At 35.6% G+C, this 17,240-nt stretch overlaps 2 protein-coding genes across 2 annotated transcripts; one reads left to right on the top strand and one right to left on the bottom strand.

Annotated features, from left to right (window-relative positions):
- Positions 1-4,923: 4,923 nt before the first annotated feature.
- LOC139887750 (uncharacterized) lies at positions 4,924-7,990 on the bottom strand. Its single transcript, XM_071870809.1, has 5 exons — positions 7,987-7,990; positions 7,578-7,719; positions 7,179-7,245; positions 5,535-7,061; positions 4,924-4,989 (listed from the first exon to the last, which is right to left on the bottom strand). The coding sequence occupies exons 1-5, from the start codon at positions 7,988-7,990 to the stop codon at positions 4,924-4,926; spliced, it is 1,806 nt and encodes a 601-aa protein (XP_071726910.1).
- A 5,337-nt stretch (positions 7,991-13,327) lies between these two features.
- LOC139890680 (E3 ubiquitin-protein ligase SIS3-like) lies at positions 13,328-16,708 on the top strand. Its single transcript, XM_071873586.1, has 9 exons — positions 13,328-13,462; positions 13,554-13,592; positions 14,554-14,620; positions 14,823-14,896; positions 15,176-15,311; positions 15,435-15,524; positions 15,604-15,666; positions 15,960-16,094; positions 16,191-16,708. The coding sequence occupies exons 1-9, from the start codon at positions 13,434-13,436 to the stop codon at positions 16,242-16,244; spliced, it is 687 nt and encodes a 228-aa protein (XP_071729687.1). The 5' UTR covers positions 13,328-13,433; the 3' UTR covers positions 16,245-16,708.
- Positions 16,709-17,240: the final 532 nt, after the last annotated feature.

The raw sequence follows: 17,240 nt of genomic DNA, 5'->3' as shown, positions 1-17,240 counted from the left end.
CCGATTGATTACTTCCCTCTTGATCCTACCAATATATATATATATATATATATATATATATATATATATATATATATATATATATATATATATATATATATATATATATATATAAGAGAAGCACTTTTTTGAGGGGAAGTAATTTTTATTTTTTTAAATTTTGGTTTTTTTCGAATTTTTTTTTCCAGACATCAAAATTAGGTAAAAGTATGAACATTTAAAAAAGACATTTTGTGACGAATATTATTATTTTGGCGGTAAAACGCTCAAAGAAAAAAATGAAAACATTCAATGCTTTTGATTCTGAGTTTTTTTGCATCGTTTTGTTTTCAACTTGTGTGAAGTGTTTTTTTCAAAATTTAGCCCGTGTCTTGATATCACTTCCTTGATAAACAACTTAGCCAAAGTCTCCGACGATATCGTTTCCCGAATGGAAGAAATAAAGCACTTTTCGTCAATCGATCAACTATCACCCAAATTGTATCAAATTGGGTTCTCGCCGTCTTTGGTAGCTTTGTAATGAAATCCATGGTAATGTGCTCCCATTTCCATTTCGAAACTTCCAACGGTTGTAACTTACCATATGGCTTTTGGTGTTCGGCCTTAACTTGCAAACACGTGACACATTGTTCAACATACTTTACAACATCACGTTTCATGCCCGGCCACCAATACTCTTTTCTTAAATCAAGGTACATCTTGTTGCACCCGGATGAATGGAATACTTCGACTTATGTGCTTCATCAAGTAGCAATTGTCGGAAATCTCCCATTCTAGGCACCCACACTCATCCTTGAAATGACAACAAACCATGCGGGCCTAAGGTAATAGACTCCGTTTGCCCCACGATTCGTTCTTCGTGCTTGTTGTTAACAAAAGCTTCAATTTGAGTCTCACCAAGCTTTACAAGAAAATCGTTAGTAATAATTATGCGTAACGATCCTACTCGTATTGCCGGATGTTGACTCTTTCGACTCAACGCATCCGCGACCACATTCGCCTTGCCCGGATGGTAAAGTATCTCACAATCATAGTCCTTTACCACATCCATCCATCTACGTTGACGATAATTCAAATCTCGTTGGTCAAAAAGATGTTTTAAACTTCTATGATCCGAATAAATCGTACACTTGACACCATACAAGTAATGGCGCCAAATTTTCAACGCATGAACCACCGCCGCCAATTCAAGATCATGAGTCGGATATCTCTTTTCATGTTCCTTTAATTGTCGAGAGGCATAAGCGATGACTTTACCTCTTTGCATTAGAACACACCCGATCCCATTTAATGAGGCATCACAATAAACCGTCATATCTTCTACACCTTCCGGTAATACTAACACTGGAGCTTGACACAATTTCTCCTTCAACAATTGGAAAGCGATCTCTTGCTCATTTTCCCACTTAAATCTCGCGTTCTTTCTCGTCAATTTCGTCAATGGAGAAGCGACTTTAGAAATATATATATATATATATATATATATATATATATATATATATATATATATATATCTTGGTTAAACCGACGATAACTCACCCCCATGACAATGTGGTGTCTTAAACACCGCGACTATCTCACCCCCATGACAATGTGGTGTCTTAAACACCGCGACTATCCCACATGTCAATCAAACCCATGAGTGGTGTCTTAAACACCGCGACAATACCACTCCCATGACAATGTGGTGTCTTAAACACCGTGACTATCCCACATGTCAATCAAACCAATGAGTGGTGTCTTAAACATCGCGACTATCCCACTCGTTACGTAGAATGTGGTGTCTTAAACACCGCGACTATCCCACATTTCACGCTACACAAATAAATACATTATATACGTACACACATGATTATTCCACTCACCTTATCACGCTGGTGGTGATTAAATACTTCTGTAAGCTTCAAAGCAAAGTACCTAATACATTAAGTACACATTCAATACACAAACTTGTGGAACTAACCACAATACTTAACTCTTGAGCATTTAATGACCCAAACGCATTAAATGGCTCACTTACACCAAAACCGCCCATCAATGGCCAAGACTCATTATAAATCACTAAAAGCTAGTGATTAAAGTCTACTAACACCAAATAACACGAATTATGGGTATTTCATACCCATCTTACCCAACTAGGTCAACCATTAACCATTTGACCAATTTTAACACATAGACTTACAATTTTGGTCAAACTTAAACCCATGTAACAATCTTTCATCATTTTACAAGTGTATTAGTGACTAACAACACAATTAACACTTACAAATATCAATTTATATGGCCAAACCCTAGATTATAGCCATTAGGGTTTTCCTTACATCAGTTTAACCCAAATTCACCCATTTAACCCCCAAATGGGTTTTACAAGTCTCAAATGAGCAAACCCTAGCCATAAATCAACTAAGACTCAAAACACGGAACCAACACTATTAAATCATAGCTAAGAACGTAGGGAACAACTTTAAAACTTGGATTCGGGTGAGATTTGGTCTCCTTCTTCTCCAAGTGAGCTTTCTCTCACTAAAACCTTAAACCTTAGTTCTCTCTCTAAAATTGAATGTGGTGTAGTTGGAGGTGTGATAAATGAGTTAGGATAACTCATGTATCAGTTTTCTTGATCTAAAACTGTCCACAAGTGAAAAGACCAATACACCCCCAAAAGATGCTATTAATTCGGGTTAAAGTAGTCAAACAGCGACACCTGTCGCGTTTCGAGACAACTGGTCGCGTTCCGCGACACCAAAACGCGACAAACATATCTAAAACGCGATGAAGTGGACAGAACTGGGTTTCAGATTGTGTCGTGTCCCAGCCCACATTGTCGCGTATCGCGGCAGACCCAAACGCGATAAAACAACATGAAACGCGACAGAACGCCTGATCAAATCATTTTCTACATTTTCTAACATTTAAACTATATACATTCGTTGCGGTTAATATAAAACATTTACAAGGTGAAATACGTACCTTTAGTCTATGTATGAGGAAAACGGGGTGTTACATTTTTAACCCCCTAATTTCTAAACCCTAATTTCTAACCTTTTAAGAAAAACTCAGAAGCAAAACATTCATTGCAATGAATGTTATCATTTATTTCTTCAAACGTTTTCCCGCCAAAATAATAACATTTATCACAAAGTGTACAACAACAGTACCCAATACCACTTGAGTGGTGTATGGGGGAGGTGAGATGTAGACAATCCTTCCCTTATCCGAGAATAAAAACAAGTCATTTCTCCACCCAGAAAAGTAGAGAAAGTCATCCCTCTCTTTATTCGGCGGATAAAGAGATTGCTTCCGAGTGGACCTCCGGCCTTTTTTTTATTTATTTATAAAAATAGTAAAAAAAAAAAAAAAAAAAAAAAATATATATATATATATATATATGTATATATATATATATTGAGACGCCATGAAAATGATAGAATCAAAATTTCATGGGTTTAAAAGTCTCCCTGAAAATCAATTTAGGCTCTAAGCGGCTAAAAAATAAAAATACTAATACTAGTACTAGTGTTAGTAAAAAATAGTTAAAAGCAATAGTAATAATATTAATACCACAAATAATATTAATAATTAATATTAACACACCCATAATACAATAATAGTAATAATAATAATAATAGTAATAATACTAGTAATAATAATAATAATAATAATAATAATAATAATAAAAATAATAATAATAAAAGTAATAGTAGTAGTCGTTATAGTACCAGTACTAGTAATACCAAGAGTATTATAGTAGTAGTAACAATAACAATAATAAAAATAATACTAATAGTAATAGTAATAATAATAATAATAATAATAATAATAATAATAATAATAATAATAATAATAATAATAATAATAATAATAATAATAATAATAAAAATAATAGTAATAATAAAAATAATAATAATAAAAATAATAATAATAATAAAAACTAACAATAATAATATAGAGATAATAATAATAATAAATATAGTAATAATAATAATAAAAAAAGTAATAAAAAGCAAAAAAAAAGCAAAAGTAAGAAATCTAATGAGAAATACTATTAAAAATAAAAAATAACATAATAGGACGTAACCCTACTCGACTATTCTAATTCTAGCCCTCCACGCACCCCTATCAGAAGTCATGTCCTCAGTCAGCGAAAGCTCTCTCATGTCGAGCCTAAGTCTATCCATCCACCTACGTGTAGGTCTACCCCTTCTCCTTACGCCATCGACCGTGAGTGCCTCGACTCTCCTTACCGGGGCAATACGAGGTCGCCTCATCACATGCCCAAACCATCGAAGCCGTTCTTCCCTTAGCTTGTCGATGATGCTACAGACTCCAAGGTTTTCCCTAAACACACCATTTGGGATCCTATCTAACATGGTTTTACCACACGTCCACCTAAGCATCCTCATTTCTGCTACTTCCATCCTTCTCTCTTGGGCCTTCGTCATTGGCCAACATTCTGATCCGTACAACATGGCAGGTCTAATAGCTACTTTAAAGAATTTCCCTTTTAATTTGAGTGGGATCTTCTTGTCGCACAAGACCCCTTTCGCCGCTCTCCACTTCAACCAACCTACCTTAATACGATGAGTCACGTCTTCGTCTATCCTCCCCGATTTGTGGAGGACCGAACCTAGATATCTAAACGACTCTTGTGGGTGCAAGATCTGGTCCCCAATGTTGATAATCCCTCCACCATTTAGTTCATCCTCAGTCCTACTGAATTCGCACCTAAGATATTCTGTCTTTTGTCTGCTGATCCGTAACCCATTTTGTTCTAAGGCCTCCCTCCATTGTTCTAGTCTTCTGTTAAGCTCCTCATTTGATTCTGATACAAGCACGATATCATCGGCAAAAATCAGACACCAAGGGATGTTCTCTTGTATTCCTCGAGACAGCTCGTCGAGAATCAAAGCGAAAAGGAAAGGACTAAGGGCCGATCCCTGGTGCAAGCCTACTTCTATCGGGAAATACTCTGTGTTTCCCACAGGCGTCCTGACACAGGACTTCGCCCCATCATACATATCCATAATAGCTCTAATATATCTACTTGGGATACCCCTAACATTAAGTGTCTTCCAAATCAGCTTTCGCGGTACGCTATCATAGGCCTTTTCTAAGTCTAAGAAGACCATCTCTAGGCCCTTTTGTTTCTCCCTATACTTCTCCATAACGCTTCTTAAAATATGAATTGCCTCCATCGAAGAGCGCCCTGGCATGAAACCAAATTGGTTTTCTGAAACCGTAGTCTCGCGTCGAAGTCTAGTCTCAATCACTCTCTCCCAAAGCTTCATAGTATGACTAAGTAATTTTATGCCTCTATAATTACCGCAGATTTGGGCATCCCCTTTATTTTTGTAAATAGGGATAATCTCGCTGAGTCTCCATTCCGTAGGCATTTTATAACTTCTAAGCGTCTTATTGAAAAGACACGTCAACCACCTGACACCATCCTCGCCCAGGCACCGCCACGCCTCTATTGGGATCTGGTCTGGTCCTACAGCTTTGTTTCTACCCATCTTTCGTAGTGCCGAACTTACTTCTTCCTTCCTGATTCTCCTACAGAAACTGTTGTTCCGGAATTGTCCTATTCCCAAGTCCTGCGGAACTTCTTGGCGCCCAGGTCCTTCACCCACGAAAAGAGTTGAGAAATACCCTTCCCATCTTTTCCTAATTTCTTCTTCCTTCACTAAGGTTTGACCGGCTTCATCCTTGATAAACTTGATGTTATCTATATCCCTCCTCCTACGCTCCCTAGCTTTTGCAATCCTGTAAATATCATTTGCTCCTTCTTTGGAGTCTAGTTTCCTATACAAGTCTTCATACGCTTTATCTTTTGCACGTGCAACGGCCTTCTTAGCTTCTCTGTTGGCTTCTTTATACCTCTCTTCTGCCCTAGTTCTATCTTCACGTGTCCCGTCCCGGCATGTAATGAGCTCCTTAAACCTCTGTTGCTTAAGTGCGACTTTGGTTTGAACCTCATCACTAATCCACCATGATTCTCTATTAGACTTATGTCCTCTCGATGTCCCTACTGCCACACCTAAGGTTTCCTTGGCAACATCCCTAATAGCAGATGCCATCCTATTCCACATCTGATCTGCGTCCACTTGAGTAACGGTATCCATTCCTGCCTCTACTCTTTCCAACACTGAAGTTTTAAAAGTTTCGGCTTTCCCTTCAATCAGATTCTTCCAAAGGATCCTAGGTTGGACGGGTCTCACTCTTTTAGTAACCCGCCTCTGCAGAACCAAGTCCATGACCAATAATCTGTGTTGGGTGGAACAAGTCCAGGTAGTCAGGGCTCTACAGTCTCTGCAAGCTCTAAGGTCCCCTTTGCGAAGCAGCAAATAGTCAATCTGGGTACTATGTCCCCCACTGTGGAAAGTAGCTAGTTGTGCTTCCGTCTTCCTAAAGGAGGAGTTTGCAACAACCAGTTCGTGGGCAACAGCGAATTCGAGAATAGATCGTCCTTCTTCATTCCGAACTCCGTACCCAAAGCCCCCATGGACACCCGTATATCCGTCCGAGATCGTTCCTATATGACCATTAAGGTCTCCCCCAATAACCAATCGATGGTCGGCGGGGCAACTCCTCACAACTTCATCTAACGCTTCCCAAAAGCGAACTTTTTCATCATCTCCTAAACCAGCATGGGGTGCGTAAGCGCAAATGACCATGTAAGTCTCCTCCTGGATAACTACCCTAACCGACATAATCCTATCGCTACACCTATCCACACCCACAATATTATCCTTATAAAGGGGTCCTATAAGGATCCCTACCCCGTTTCTAGCTACTCTAGAACCCGAGAACCACAACCTGTAGTCGTCCACGTCAACCGCCGCTTCACCCCTCCATCTGGTCTCTTGAACACACAATATGTCCACTTTACTCTTACGTAGCGTATTTACAAGTTCACGGGCTTTGCTAGTCAAAGTTCCTACATTCCAACTACCTACTCTAATCCTAACGCGAGTATCTCTACTCCCTCTAGACCTACCCGCCCCTAAACTAATAGGACATGACCTCAAGTAACCATGCGTATGTGACGAGTTAATCTTACCCTAAAAACAGCGCACTAAGTAGAAAAGAGTTGCTAAAGACAAAGTAGAAACAACTAGCAAAAACGCTAACGATAGCAAGAGTGCAAAAAAAAAAAAAAAAAAAAAAAAAACAAATACCGTAATAAGTAGTAACAGGAATAACAGGATTCCTACAGGTTGAAAATCAAAGCTATTTACCACTAACCTTCTAACCAAACGAGGCAGCTAGTTACAAACAAAGGTAAGTAGTACCCTTAACCCGTTAAAAACAAATACAGGGTAAGTGGGGTCTCAAAATTTTTTTTTTAAAGGAATCTATATTATAAATTATAAATACAGAATAATGCTAAAAAAAAAAAAAAAAAAAAAAAAAAAAAAAAAAAAAAAAAAAAAAAAACAGTAGGTATATGGGAAAAAATTGTAACTAAAAATAATAAGTAGTTATATGTAATGAAGAATCAAATAGAAGTGTAAACAGCACCGTTAGGTGCAAAAAAGGTAGTAGAACAGAAAAGTTAAGGGTCAGAGAAAACAAACACGGCCTTGTAAGAACAAGGGAGTTCCGGCAACCGGCGGCTACCGGCGGCACAGAGGTAGCAGAGCAGATAGCAAATTAGCGAGGTTTCTGGTTCGCAAGGACTTTTGCTCCAAGCTCGGTAATATTCCCTGCAAAAAAAACCTGGAAAAAAAAAAAAAAAAAAAAAAAAAAAAAAAAAGTGACCGGAGTACTATTCCGGCGACCTGACAGGCAGCGCGTGGCGGCGCGTGGAGAGAGGTTTGTCGGCGAAAGTTGTACTCTCAGGTTCGGAAAATTGCTGCGAGTTTAATGATGACGATTTCGACTTCCAATTCGATCGGATCTAAGAGCAAAATGTGTTCAAATGTATGAGGTGGTTGTTTGCTTTTTTTGGGGTGGAGCAAGTCACAAAGTGTCTTTTTAAAATACTCATATTTTCATATGATGCTTGAAAAAAAAAAAAATCAAAAAAACGAAAAAAACCTACTTCCCCCCACTTTCCTCAAAAAAGTGCTTCCCTCTTGATTATAACACTATATATATATATATATATATATATATATATATATATATATATATATATATAGGGGCAGGATCAATGGGGAAGTAACCAATCGGGGGGAAGTGGGGGGAAGTAACCGATTGGTTACTTCCCCATTGATCCTGCCCCTATATATATATATATATATATAAACCAAAAAATTTTTGTTGATTGTGGTTGAAAGTTATTTTAGGATGTTTGTATCTATATTATATATATTATTAAATTATTACATCATTATTTATATATTAAGAATTTATTGTTGTGATCCGTGAATATTATATATATAATAATAAATAATATATATCATACCGTAATTATATACAAATTTTAGCAACTTTGGAGCTAATTAAATCTTAAAAGTTCCATGTAAAGAATAATTACATTAAATATATTTATATATGGAATACTTATTTTTAGCAACTTTCAAGTTTATTAAATATATTTTACTTATTAAATATATTTATACAAAATCCACCATTTTGTTAACGGATTTATCTTTCTGTTCGCCGCGAGTTAGATTCCACCGCCATCACCGTTTAACTCGAAATAATTTTACGAACAAAACGCAATAAATTGTTTTCGAAACGGAGCTTCGATGCACTACCAACAGAGTATTTCTTTTTAGCAATAAATATGGAGTGATTTGAATTTTCAGTTTAAGTCCTTAAAATATTTATGAAAATTCAAATATAACTATTATAATATTAATTATACATGACGACTCCCCCGAGTACCATTATTTTGCTGAAATAACTAACAACTTTTCGAAAATTAAACTCGCGGGTTACACTTTTATTCAAAAAATAATTGTATATAATAATTCTAAAATAATATAACTTATATTTTACTAATGTACGTTTCATGATAAATTTTTATTGTACTCTAAATATTATGTAGTATATAATTTATATACTAAAAGATATTAATGGTGGGAAAAACATTGTAGACATTAAGTTACTAGCACCACCCAAAACCACTTTAAAATTTGTCAACACCACGGGCTCTAAAGCTTAAAATAACTTTTAAAATTCGTCAACATCACGAGCTCTTAAACTCAAAAGGAAGTTTTTATATTTGTTAACATCACGGGCTCTTAAACTCAAAAGAATTTTAAAAATTTGTCAATACCACATGCTCTTTAATAATTCTTATACTTTTCTTATTTTGTTTAGTATTGCTATTTATATAACAATATGGACTGTAAATTACATTTTTGCACGGTTTTTTACACACTCGTGCAACGCACGGGCTCAAAAACCTAGTGTATATATATATATATATATATATATATATATATATATAGGGGAGTGATCAAGGGGAAGTGAGCATGTACGGGGGAAGGGGGAAGTAAATTTTTTCTTCTTTTTTTTTTTTTTAGAATTTTCTTTTATAGACATTAAGATTAGGTGAAAATATGAACATTTAAAAAAGACACTTTGCGATGAATTTTATTATTTTGGCGGAAAAACGCTCGAAGAAAATTAAGATTCATCGTGAGGAATGTTATTTCTTCGAGGGTTTTTTTTTCAACTTATGTGAAGTTTTTTTTTTCCAGAATTTAGCTCGATTTAGAGTGTAGGATTTAGTGTTTTGAATTTAATCCCTAAACTCTAAACCGTCCGTGTTAAAAACTCAATCTAAACCCTAAACCCTAATTTCTAAACCCAAAAAAAAAACGCTTGAAGAAATAACATTGTTCACGATGAATCTTAATTTTCTTCAAGCGTTATCCCGCCAAAATAATAACATTTATCATAAAGTGTCTTTTTTATATGTTCATTTTTTCGTGTACTCTTAATGCCGGAAAAACTTAAAAAAACTAAAACGAAAAAAAAAAAAATATTACTTCCCCCTTCCCTCGCACATGGTCACTTCCCTCTCGATCCTCCCTCTATGCACGACACCTAAACTAAAAAACAAATTTAATTTTTAGGTTCGTGGCCTTCCTTGTGCTCATATTTTTCATGTGACATGCATCGATACATGGCTTCGAGGGACTATGACATGCCCTCAGTGCCGTTCTATGGTCTTTCCTACTGTTAGACGACAAAACACAGCGTCCGTGCCAGGTGGCGCTGAGCAATCAACTGTCCCAGAAAGTCAACATGTGAGTTATGAAATGAGGATGCAAAGTTGTCTCAAGCCAGTCCAAACAGACAATCCACAGCCTTTGGATCCCAGCTCGAGTGTGACCCGCACCTCTACCACCAACATTACAGATGCACTGCCGTGTGAGTCGACACCGAGCTCGAGCACAAATCCCGTTCCTTGTCCAGCAACATCTGAGCCTGTTAAGTGATGAGTTGTGGTTGCAAACCATACTACTAACCTTTTTTGGTACAGTTTTACACTTCATATGGGATTTAGGGCTAGGTGCAGATTATTATCATCTACATCAGAACTCGATTAACTTGCTTAAATGGTAGTTGGGAATTAGTTTAAATCGTAATGCTAATGCTATATGACTTCTATATATTATGCGGTATTTTAGATATCTATCTGATCATTCATGAGTATGTATAGGTGGTGATTTGGCTCATTTATGAATTGGGTTGCATTTTATTCCCAAGTGGAAGTTTTGCTTATACAAAATACGTTTCAAATTTGTCAAATTTAACTGAAATCTAACTCGGTAACAAATATGTATCACATGTTCATATGTCAATGGTTTTTGGTCAAACTGGTAAAAGGTACAATTATGTCAATGGTGTGTGATCTTATTTACTAGTAAGATCTATCATTTATAGATTTGGTGGGTGGTTATGATAAACTTACATTTTTTTTTTAGCAAAAAAGCTTTAACTTTATAAAACTCGAACTTCATAGAAAAGATGAAAACCCGTAACAAAGATACAAAATGAGGCAACGAGGCCCGCACAAGACTAAACAACCACTACAAGTAACCTAACATGCTAACATCAAAGAACTAAGAAACCAAAAAACTTCATAAACCTTCAACGTTAACCTTTCATAGTACCTCTTTTCTTAACCTTAAACCCCTTCCTCACTATATGTTTCGGAAGCACCCTCGAATTAAGCAGTTTACCTTCCACCCTAATACATCCTTCAAAATCTTTCGCCACCTCCTCAAAAAAAGAACTAGTAGCCTTACCCGATGTCTTACCTTCATCTAGGCCCATCAAACCAGGCCCATCAAACCAGGCCCAGTCCCATCAAGACTTCCAAAACCCACAGCTGTCTCTCAACATATCTAGAGTCCCTGTCTAAGAGTTATAAGTAAAAAAACCTAAAATAATATCTATAGATTCTATTATAATGTTAAAATGATGATGTCATAAAAAAGCAATTTCTTTCGTTAAAAAAAATCAAAAAGAAAAAAAAAATATAAGCAACTTAGATGACATCATTAATCATTTAATTTACAATTAAAAATATAATCTTTATAATTATACATTTATACGGAGTATTAGGGCCTGTTTATTTTTGTATTAATGGGCTGAGGTGAGTGGATTGATTATTCGGTAAGTTTAGTAGGGAGTTTACTTTTGGCTTAAATTAATGAGATAGCTGGCTAGATACATTACTGATTAATGTGAAAAACCACACTTGTCTGCGTATAGACTTTCTTTTTCCAAACTAACCCAATATTACCCTTCCTCCTTCCTCCTTCCACCTTCTTTCTCCCCCCTTTCATTCTGGTTCACCTTTCTTCTCCTTCAAAAGTCCATAAATGCTTCAACATAATTACCTATCTCAAGCCCACATTCGCCTCTGTTTTCGACGCCGGCGCTAGCTCTGGATCCACCAATAGGGCAACGTTTTTTTGCAGATTCTCATAGCACTATACGGTTACAACAATGAGTTTGTAGAACATAGTTATGGAGATAAATATGGAAGATTTTACTTTTGTTGCTTATCCAGTAACTGATTTCGGAACCATTGACCTAAGTTACTGATTTTTTCCTAAACTTAAAACTTAGGTATAGTAATTTCAAACAAAATTAGAAAAAGTAAAAGCACGGATGAATTAGAAGCAAGAAAAAATATTGTGATGGTGCAAATATGGTGTAGATATGGAGTCACCACCACCACTAAAATTGAGAATATGTTTGCTAAAATGATACGGAGTAATTGTTTTGGTACTCCCTAGCTATGGCAAAATGACCCGTACCCGATGGAGAAACCCGAAACCCGTTATAATTGGGCCGGGTTTGACCTGAGTCCATCGGGTCATGGGCCGGGTATGGGGATGGTTACAAAAAAAATTTCGGGTTCGGGTTCAGGTTCGGGATGGTTGTAGTATGCAAGTAAATGGGGACCCGACGGGTTTCGGGCCGGGTTTCTTAATCGGGTTCGGGTCCGGGATTACCTAAACCCGACCCAAACCCGACCCGATGCCATCCTTACGGCCACAGCCACTCTAATTGTTACTGTGTATATTTGTATCAAATTTTTATTAACTTGAAATGTTATTTTATTTTTATTATATGGTTATTAATAATAGCGTAGTGGATGTTTTCGGTAATATAATTTTATATTTATTAAAATTATTAATTATTTAGTTTAAGGGTAAAATAGTAATTTTTATCATTCAGACCATTAATTTGTTACGAAAAGTAAACACCATTATTTATTCACCGATTACTACATTCGGTCACTCTATATCCATTCTGCCATCTATATCCATAAATTGACTTAATGTAAAAAAAGTAAACAGGCCCTTAGTTTCATTCGGTAAGCTCTTTTTTTTCCCAATCTGCTCTCAATTTTTTGAGACCCATCTTTCAATTCCAATAATACAAAGAAACCCTAGAAAATTGATTTGAAATAATCTATTGGTTTCTCATTCGATTCAATTCCATTAAATCGTCTCTGCTTCCTCTCATCTCTATTATCACTCGATCTCCAATCGATTGTTCCTGTGATGGTTTTAACCGTTCCTGTGATTTTGCTACTTAATTTAATTTAATATATTATTTAACATCACCATATTTGCGTCTCTCATACACCAATGTATGCGTTGCTTTCCCTCCCTCCATTTCACAATAAGTGGCTTTTTATTATTATTTTTTTTTTGAATTTTATTTACTTATTTTTTGACGTTAATTATATATATATGTATATATATATATGTATATATATATATATATATATATATATATATATATATATATATATATATATATATATATATATATATATATATATATATATATATATTTTTTTTTTTTTTGTACGTGTAGTCTCGTAAATTTCAACCTAGGGTTTTTTTTTTCACTTCATTACTGAAATTTACTCACTTCATCACTAAAAGCCACTTCAACCTAGGGTTTTTTCACTTTATCACTGAAACCTAGGGTTTTGTTCATCAATGCCGATCGGAAACACTGGTGTCACATGGTTAGTTAATTTAATTCATTGATAGTTCTACATTTTAATTTTAACTGATATGATAATAATAATAATTCGTCCTCCAATTTTGATTTTGCAGGTACGATGTAACCTTTTTGACGATTTTTGCATATGCCATGTATCCTTTTATAATTCAAATTCCTTAAGTTTCCATTTTTGTTCCTCACTTATTGACCCATTTGATTTGATTTGATGTAGTAGAGGTAATAACTACAGTATACTTACTGGTAATAACTACAGTAGTTAGTAAATTCATACTCCGACGTACTTTTCTCGTTTGACCAATAGTTGACCGTCGCTCTCCATTTGTGTCCCCCTAGCCTCTTTTGTTCCCGCCCAATTGCAACCCTAATCTCCTTCAGGTTTGTTGCTCTTTCTTGCTCGTGGCCACCTCCGGCCATCGGAATCTCTCCGGTGTTCCGTAGGCTTCTCTCTCCCTCCTTTATCTTTCCGTTATCTCGCCGGATTCTCTTTGGTCTCTCTCCGGTGGTGGCAAGTTTTTCCGACGGATGTAACCCTTTTTTACCGCCATTCTCGTGGTGGTAGGGGTTACGTTTGCTCGATCTCCTTCATCCCGTCAATCAGGGCATGTTTTCGTTTTCCAGCAAGCGTTATCTTATTTCTGTTTTTCCGACCGCCGTGAGGTTGCTCCGGTGGTCGTAGTCGTTCTCCACCACCGTTCAAGTGGTGTGTCCGACTATGAGTGCTTGGCTCTCCTTTTGTTCGCCTTTTCTTTCAGTTCTTACCGCAGATCCTCTACCACTGCTGATCTGGCCGGATCTGTGTTGCCCGGTGTTGTGCCACCCTGTTGATGGTGGCCTTCGTTGGTGGAGATCACCTATGGTGGTGATGGTTATTTTAAATTCCGTTTGTTACGGTTTAAAGTTTCCATTTGTAACCTAGGTAAACGTGTCTTCACCATGTTGGTTGGTGAGACCTTTTATTTATTTTAGGTATTTAGTTTCACTAGGGCTCGTTTTGGTTTCTTTTTTATTTGTACTTTGTTGATTATCCGCATTAATGTTATTACCTTTTTATGTATACGGTCTTTTTGTTTCCTTGACGTTTGTGATTGATAGAATCGCTGCTCTTTGGAACGAGAAATATTACAGTCGTCGTCAATTTCCATTTCATCTGTGGATAGCGGTACGTCATTTTAATTTTCATATTTATTACTAGTGCTTAATTATGTTGTATTTAATTATATTATATTGTATCATTTTTAGTTATAAAGTAAATATTATTGATAAATATCTTTTTATCTTCCTTTTTTTAATTAGAAATGTTGCTTGTTTGTTATGAATTATGAATATTTGAGACTGATGTGCTGTTAATTGTTTTGATTTAGGTTCACTTTGCAGTTGTTTTCATTTTTCACTGCTTGAAGCTTGTTGATAACTTTATTGTAGCATCGATCGGATTGTATGCTTTCTACATTCCCCTAGTTTATACTATAATTCATTTGATTTAATTAGGAACAATCATTATATTATATCTTCTTTAAATTATATCTAGTTTGTTTGAAAGTGACAAACCAAAATGTGTAATATAATTTGTGATCACTTAATTAATATTACTTCTTACTATACTATATATGTCTTTTATGAGATCATGCTGATTATACTCTATATACAAATAATGATTCAAGATACAAAATGTTTCTTTTTGTTGCATACATAACTGAATTATGAAATGGTACAGGGAAAATGGTGGTGAGCTACGAGGCAAACGTCTTTCTGTAAGAGTTGTGGTTCTAAGTATCAATGCAGTGTTGTATGTGTATCTTTGGATACAGACTTTTGTTGGGACCATTTGGTTTGCTATCGAATCGGATTGTGTGAGTTCTTTTAATTGCTTCTTTATTAAGTTAATAGTGGATGTAGCAATTGTGGTATTAATTAATTAATGTTAATGTGAATGAATTATTATTGTAAAAATCCTATTTGTAAATTTCTTGCAGTTGCCTGCTAACCTGCAATGGGGTATGGTTGAATTGTTACTTTTCACGTCCATTGGGCTCTTCATTATTGCTGTTTTATTTTGGAATAAGGTAGCACATAAACATAATCATGCTTCTTATATTCTAATTGTATCATTGTACAATGTAGTGTGATTCTTGTCTTTTGCAGTGGTTTTATAGAGGGTCTCTTTTAACATATGCTTCACCCGAAACTCCTTTATCAGGATTTGAGGTAATCTTTACATAATCATATTTGTTTTCATTTTTTATTAAGTAACTTTGAGCAACTGTTATGAAATACTTATAACACTGCATGAAACTACTTTTATGTGTTACTTTTCTTCTTTCTATATTTGATAGTTGGTTAAATGATTTGCGTAGTTTCTAATTATATGACTGTTCTTCACTCTTTTATGTTTATTATGCTTTTACTGTTTGTTTCAACTATTGTTCTCTTAAGGTGAATGACTCTGTTGGGAGTTATATACAGTAACAAATAGTAATTGTATTGTATCTGTTTTCTAGGTTTTGGTTAGCATGATTCGTCATCCAAACATTTTGGCATACGAAGCCATTGTTCCAATCTATACTCTCAGAGATGTCCCGACTGACTGCAGTGACTATCCAATTTGCCTGGAGGAGTTTCGTATTAACCAAGAGGTAATACTTGTTTTCATTTACTATATGTCAAACAGATAAGATATATAGGCATGACACCTATATTGTAAGTTAACAAAAAAATTCTTATTTTTTTAGGTTCGTGGCCTTCCTTGTGCTCATATTTTTCATGTGACATGCATCGATACATAGCTTCGAGGCAATATAAGATGCCCTCGGTGCCGTTCTCTGGTCTTTCCTAATGTCAGAAGACAAAACACGGCGTCCGTGCCAGGTGGCGCTGAGCAATCGACTGTCCCAGAAAGTCAACGCGTGAGTTATGAAATGAGGATGCAAAGTTGTCTCGTGCCAGTCCAAACAGACAGTTCACAGCCGTTGGATCCCAGCTTGAGTGTGACCCGCACCTCTACCTCCCGTTCTGTGTCAAGCAGCAACATCTGAGCCTGTTAAGTGATGATTTGTGGTTGCAAACCATACAGCTAACCTTTTTGGTACAGTTTTACTGTTCATATGGGATGGGATGTAGGACTAGGTGCAGATATTTACCATCTACATCAGAACTAGCTTAACTTGGTAATTAGTTTGGTTACCTTAAATTAATGGTTCCAAAAAAGTGGTAGTTGCTAATTAGTTTAATTAGTAATGCTAATGCTATATGACTTCTATATATTATGTGTTTTTTTAGATTTCTATCTGATCATTCATGTGCAAGTATAGGTGGTGATTTGGCTCATTTATGATTTGGGTTACATTTTATTCCCAAGGTTTTGCTTATACAAACTACATTTTAAAATTTGTCAAAACTAACTTAGTAACAAATGTATGTGTTATATGTTCATATGTCAATGGTATTCGGTCAAACTGGTCATGTCAATGGTGTGTATGTGTTCAGATCTTATTAATTGTAAAAAAGGATATCAATTTAAGGAAGTTGTAAAAAGGGATATTAACTAAGGTGTTAACTGTAAAAAGGCTCGACTATAAAAGAACTTGGTTCTGTTTTATATTTTTTTCATTAGTTGAATGACGCGAAATCACGGTTCGTTCAAGAAAAATATTTAAAAGACATCTTCAAATTTACAATTTACATTATATTATATACACACTAATAGACGTGAGAAACTTGGTCGTTTTCGACTTGGCCAAAACGACAATAGTTTTACCCCCTTTTCACACTTAATTTTTCAT

This window comes from Rutidosis leptorrhynchoides, chromosome 2 (assembly GCF_046630445.1).
Source record: "Rutidosis leptorrhynchoides isolate AG116_Rl617_1_P2 chromosome 2, CSIRO_AGI_Rlap_v1, whole genome shotgun sequence".
Classification (NCBI taxonomy): domain Eukaryota; kingdom Viridiplantae; phylum Streptophyta; class Magnoliopsida; order Asterales; family Asteraceae; genus Rutidosis; species Rutidosis leptorrhynchoides.
Note: the sequence above shows the minus strand (reverse complement) of the source record. Positions and strands in the feature narration are given on the sequence as shown.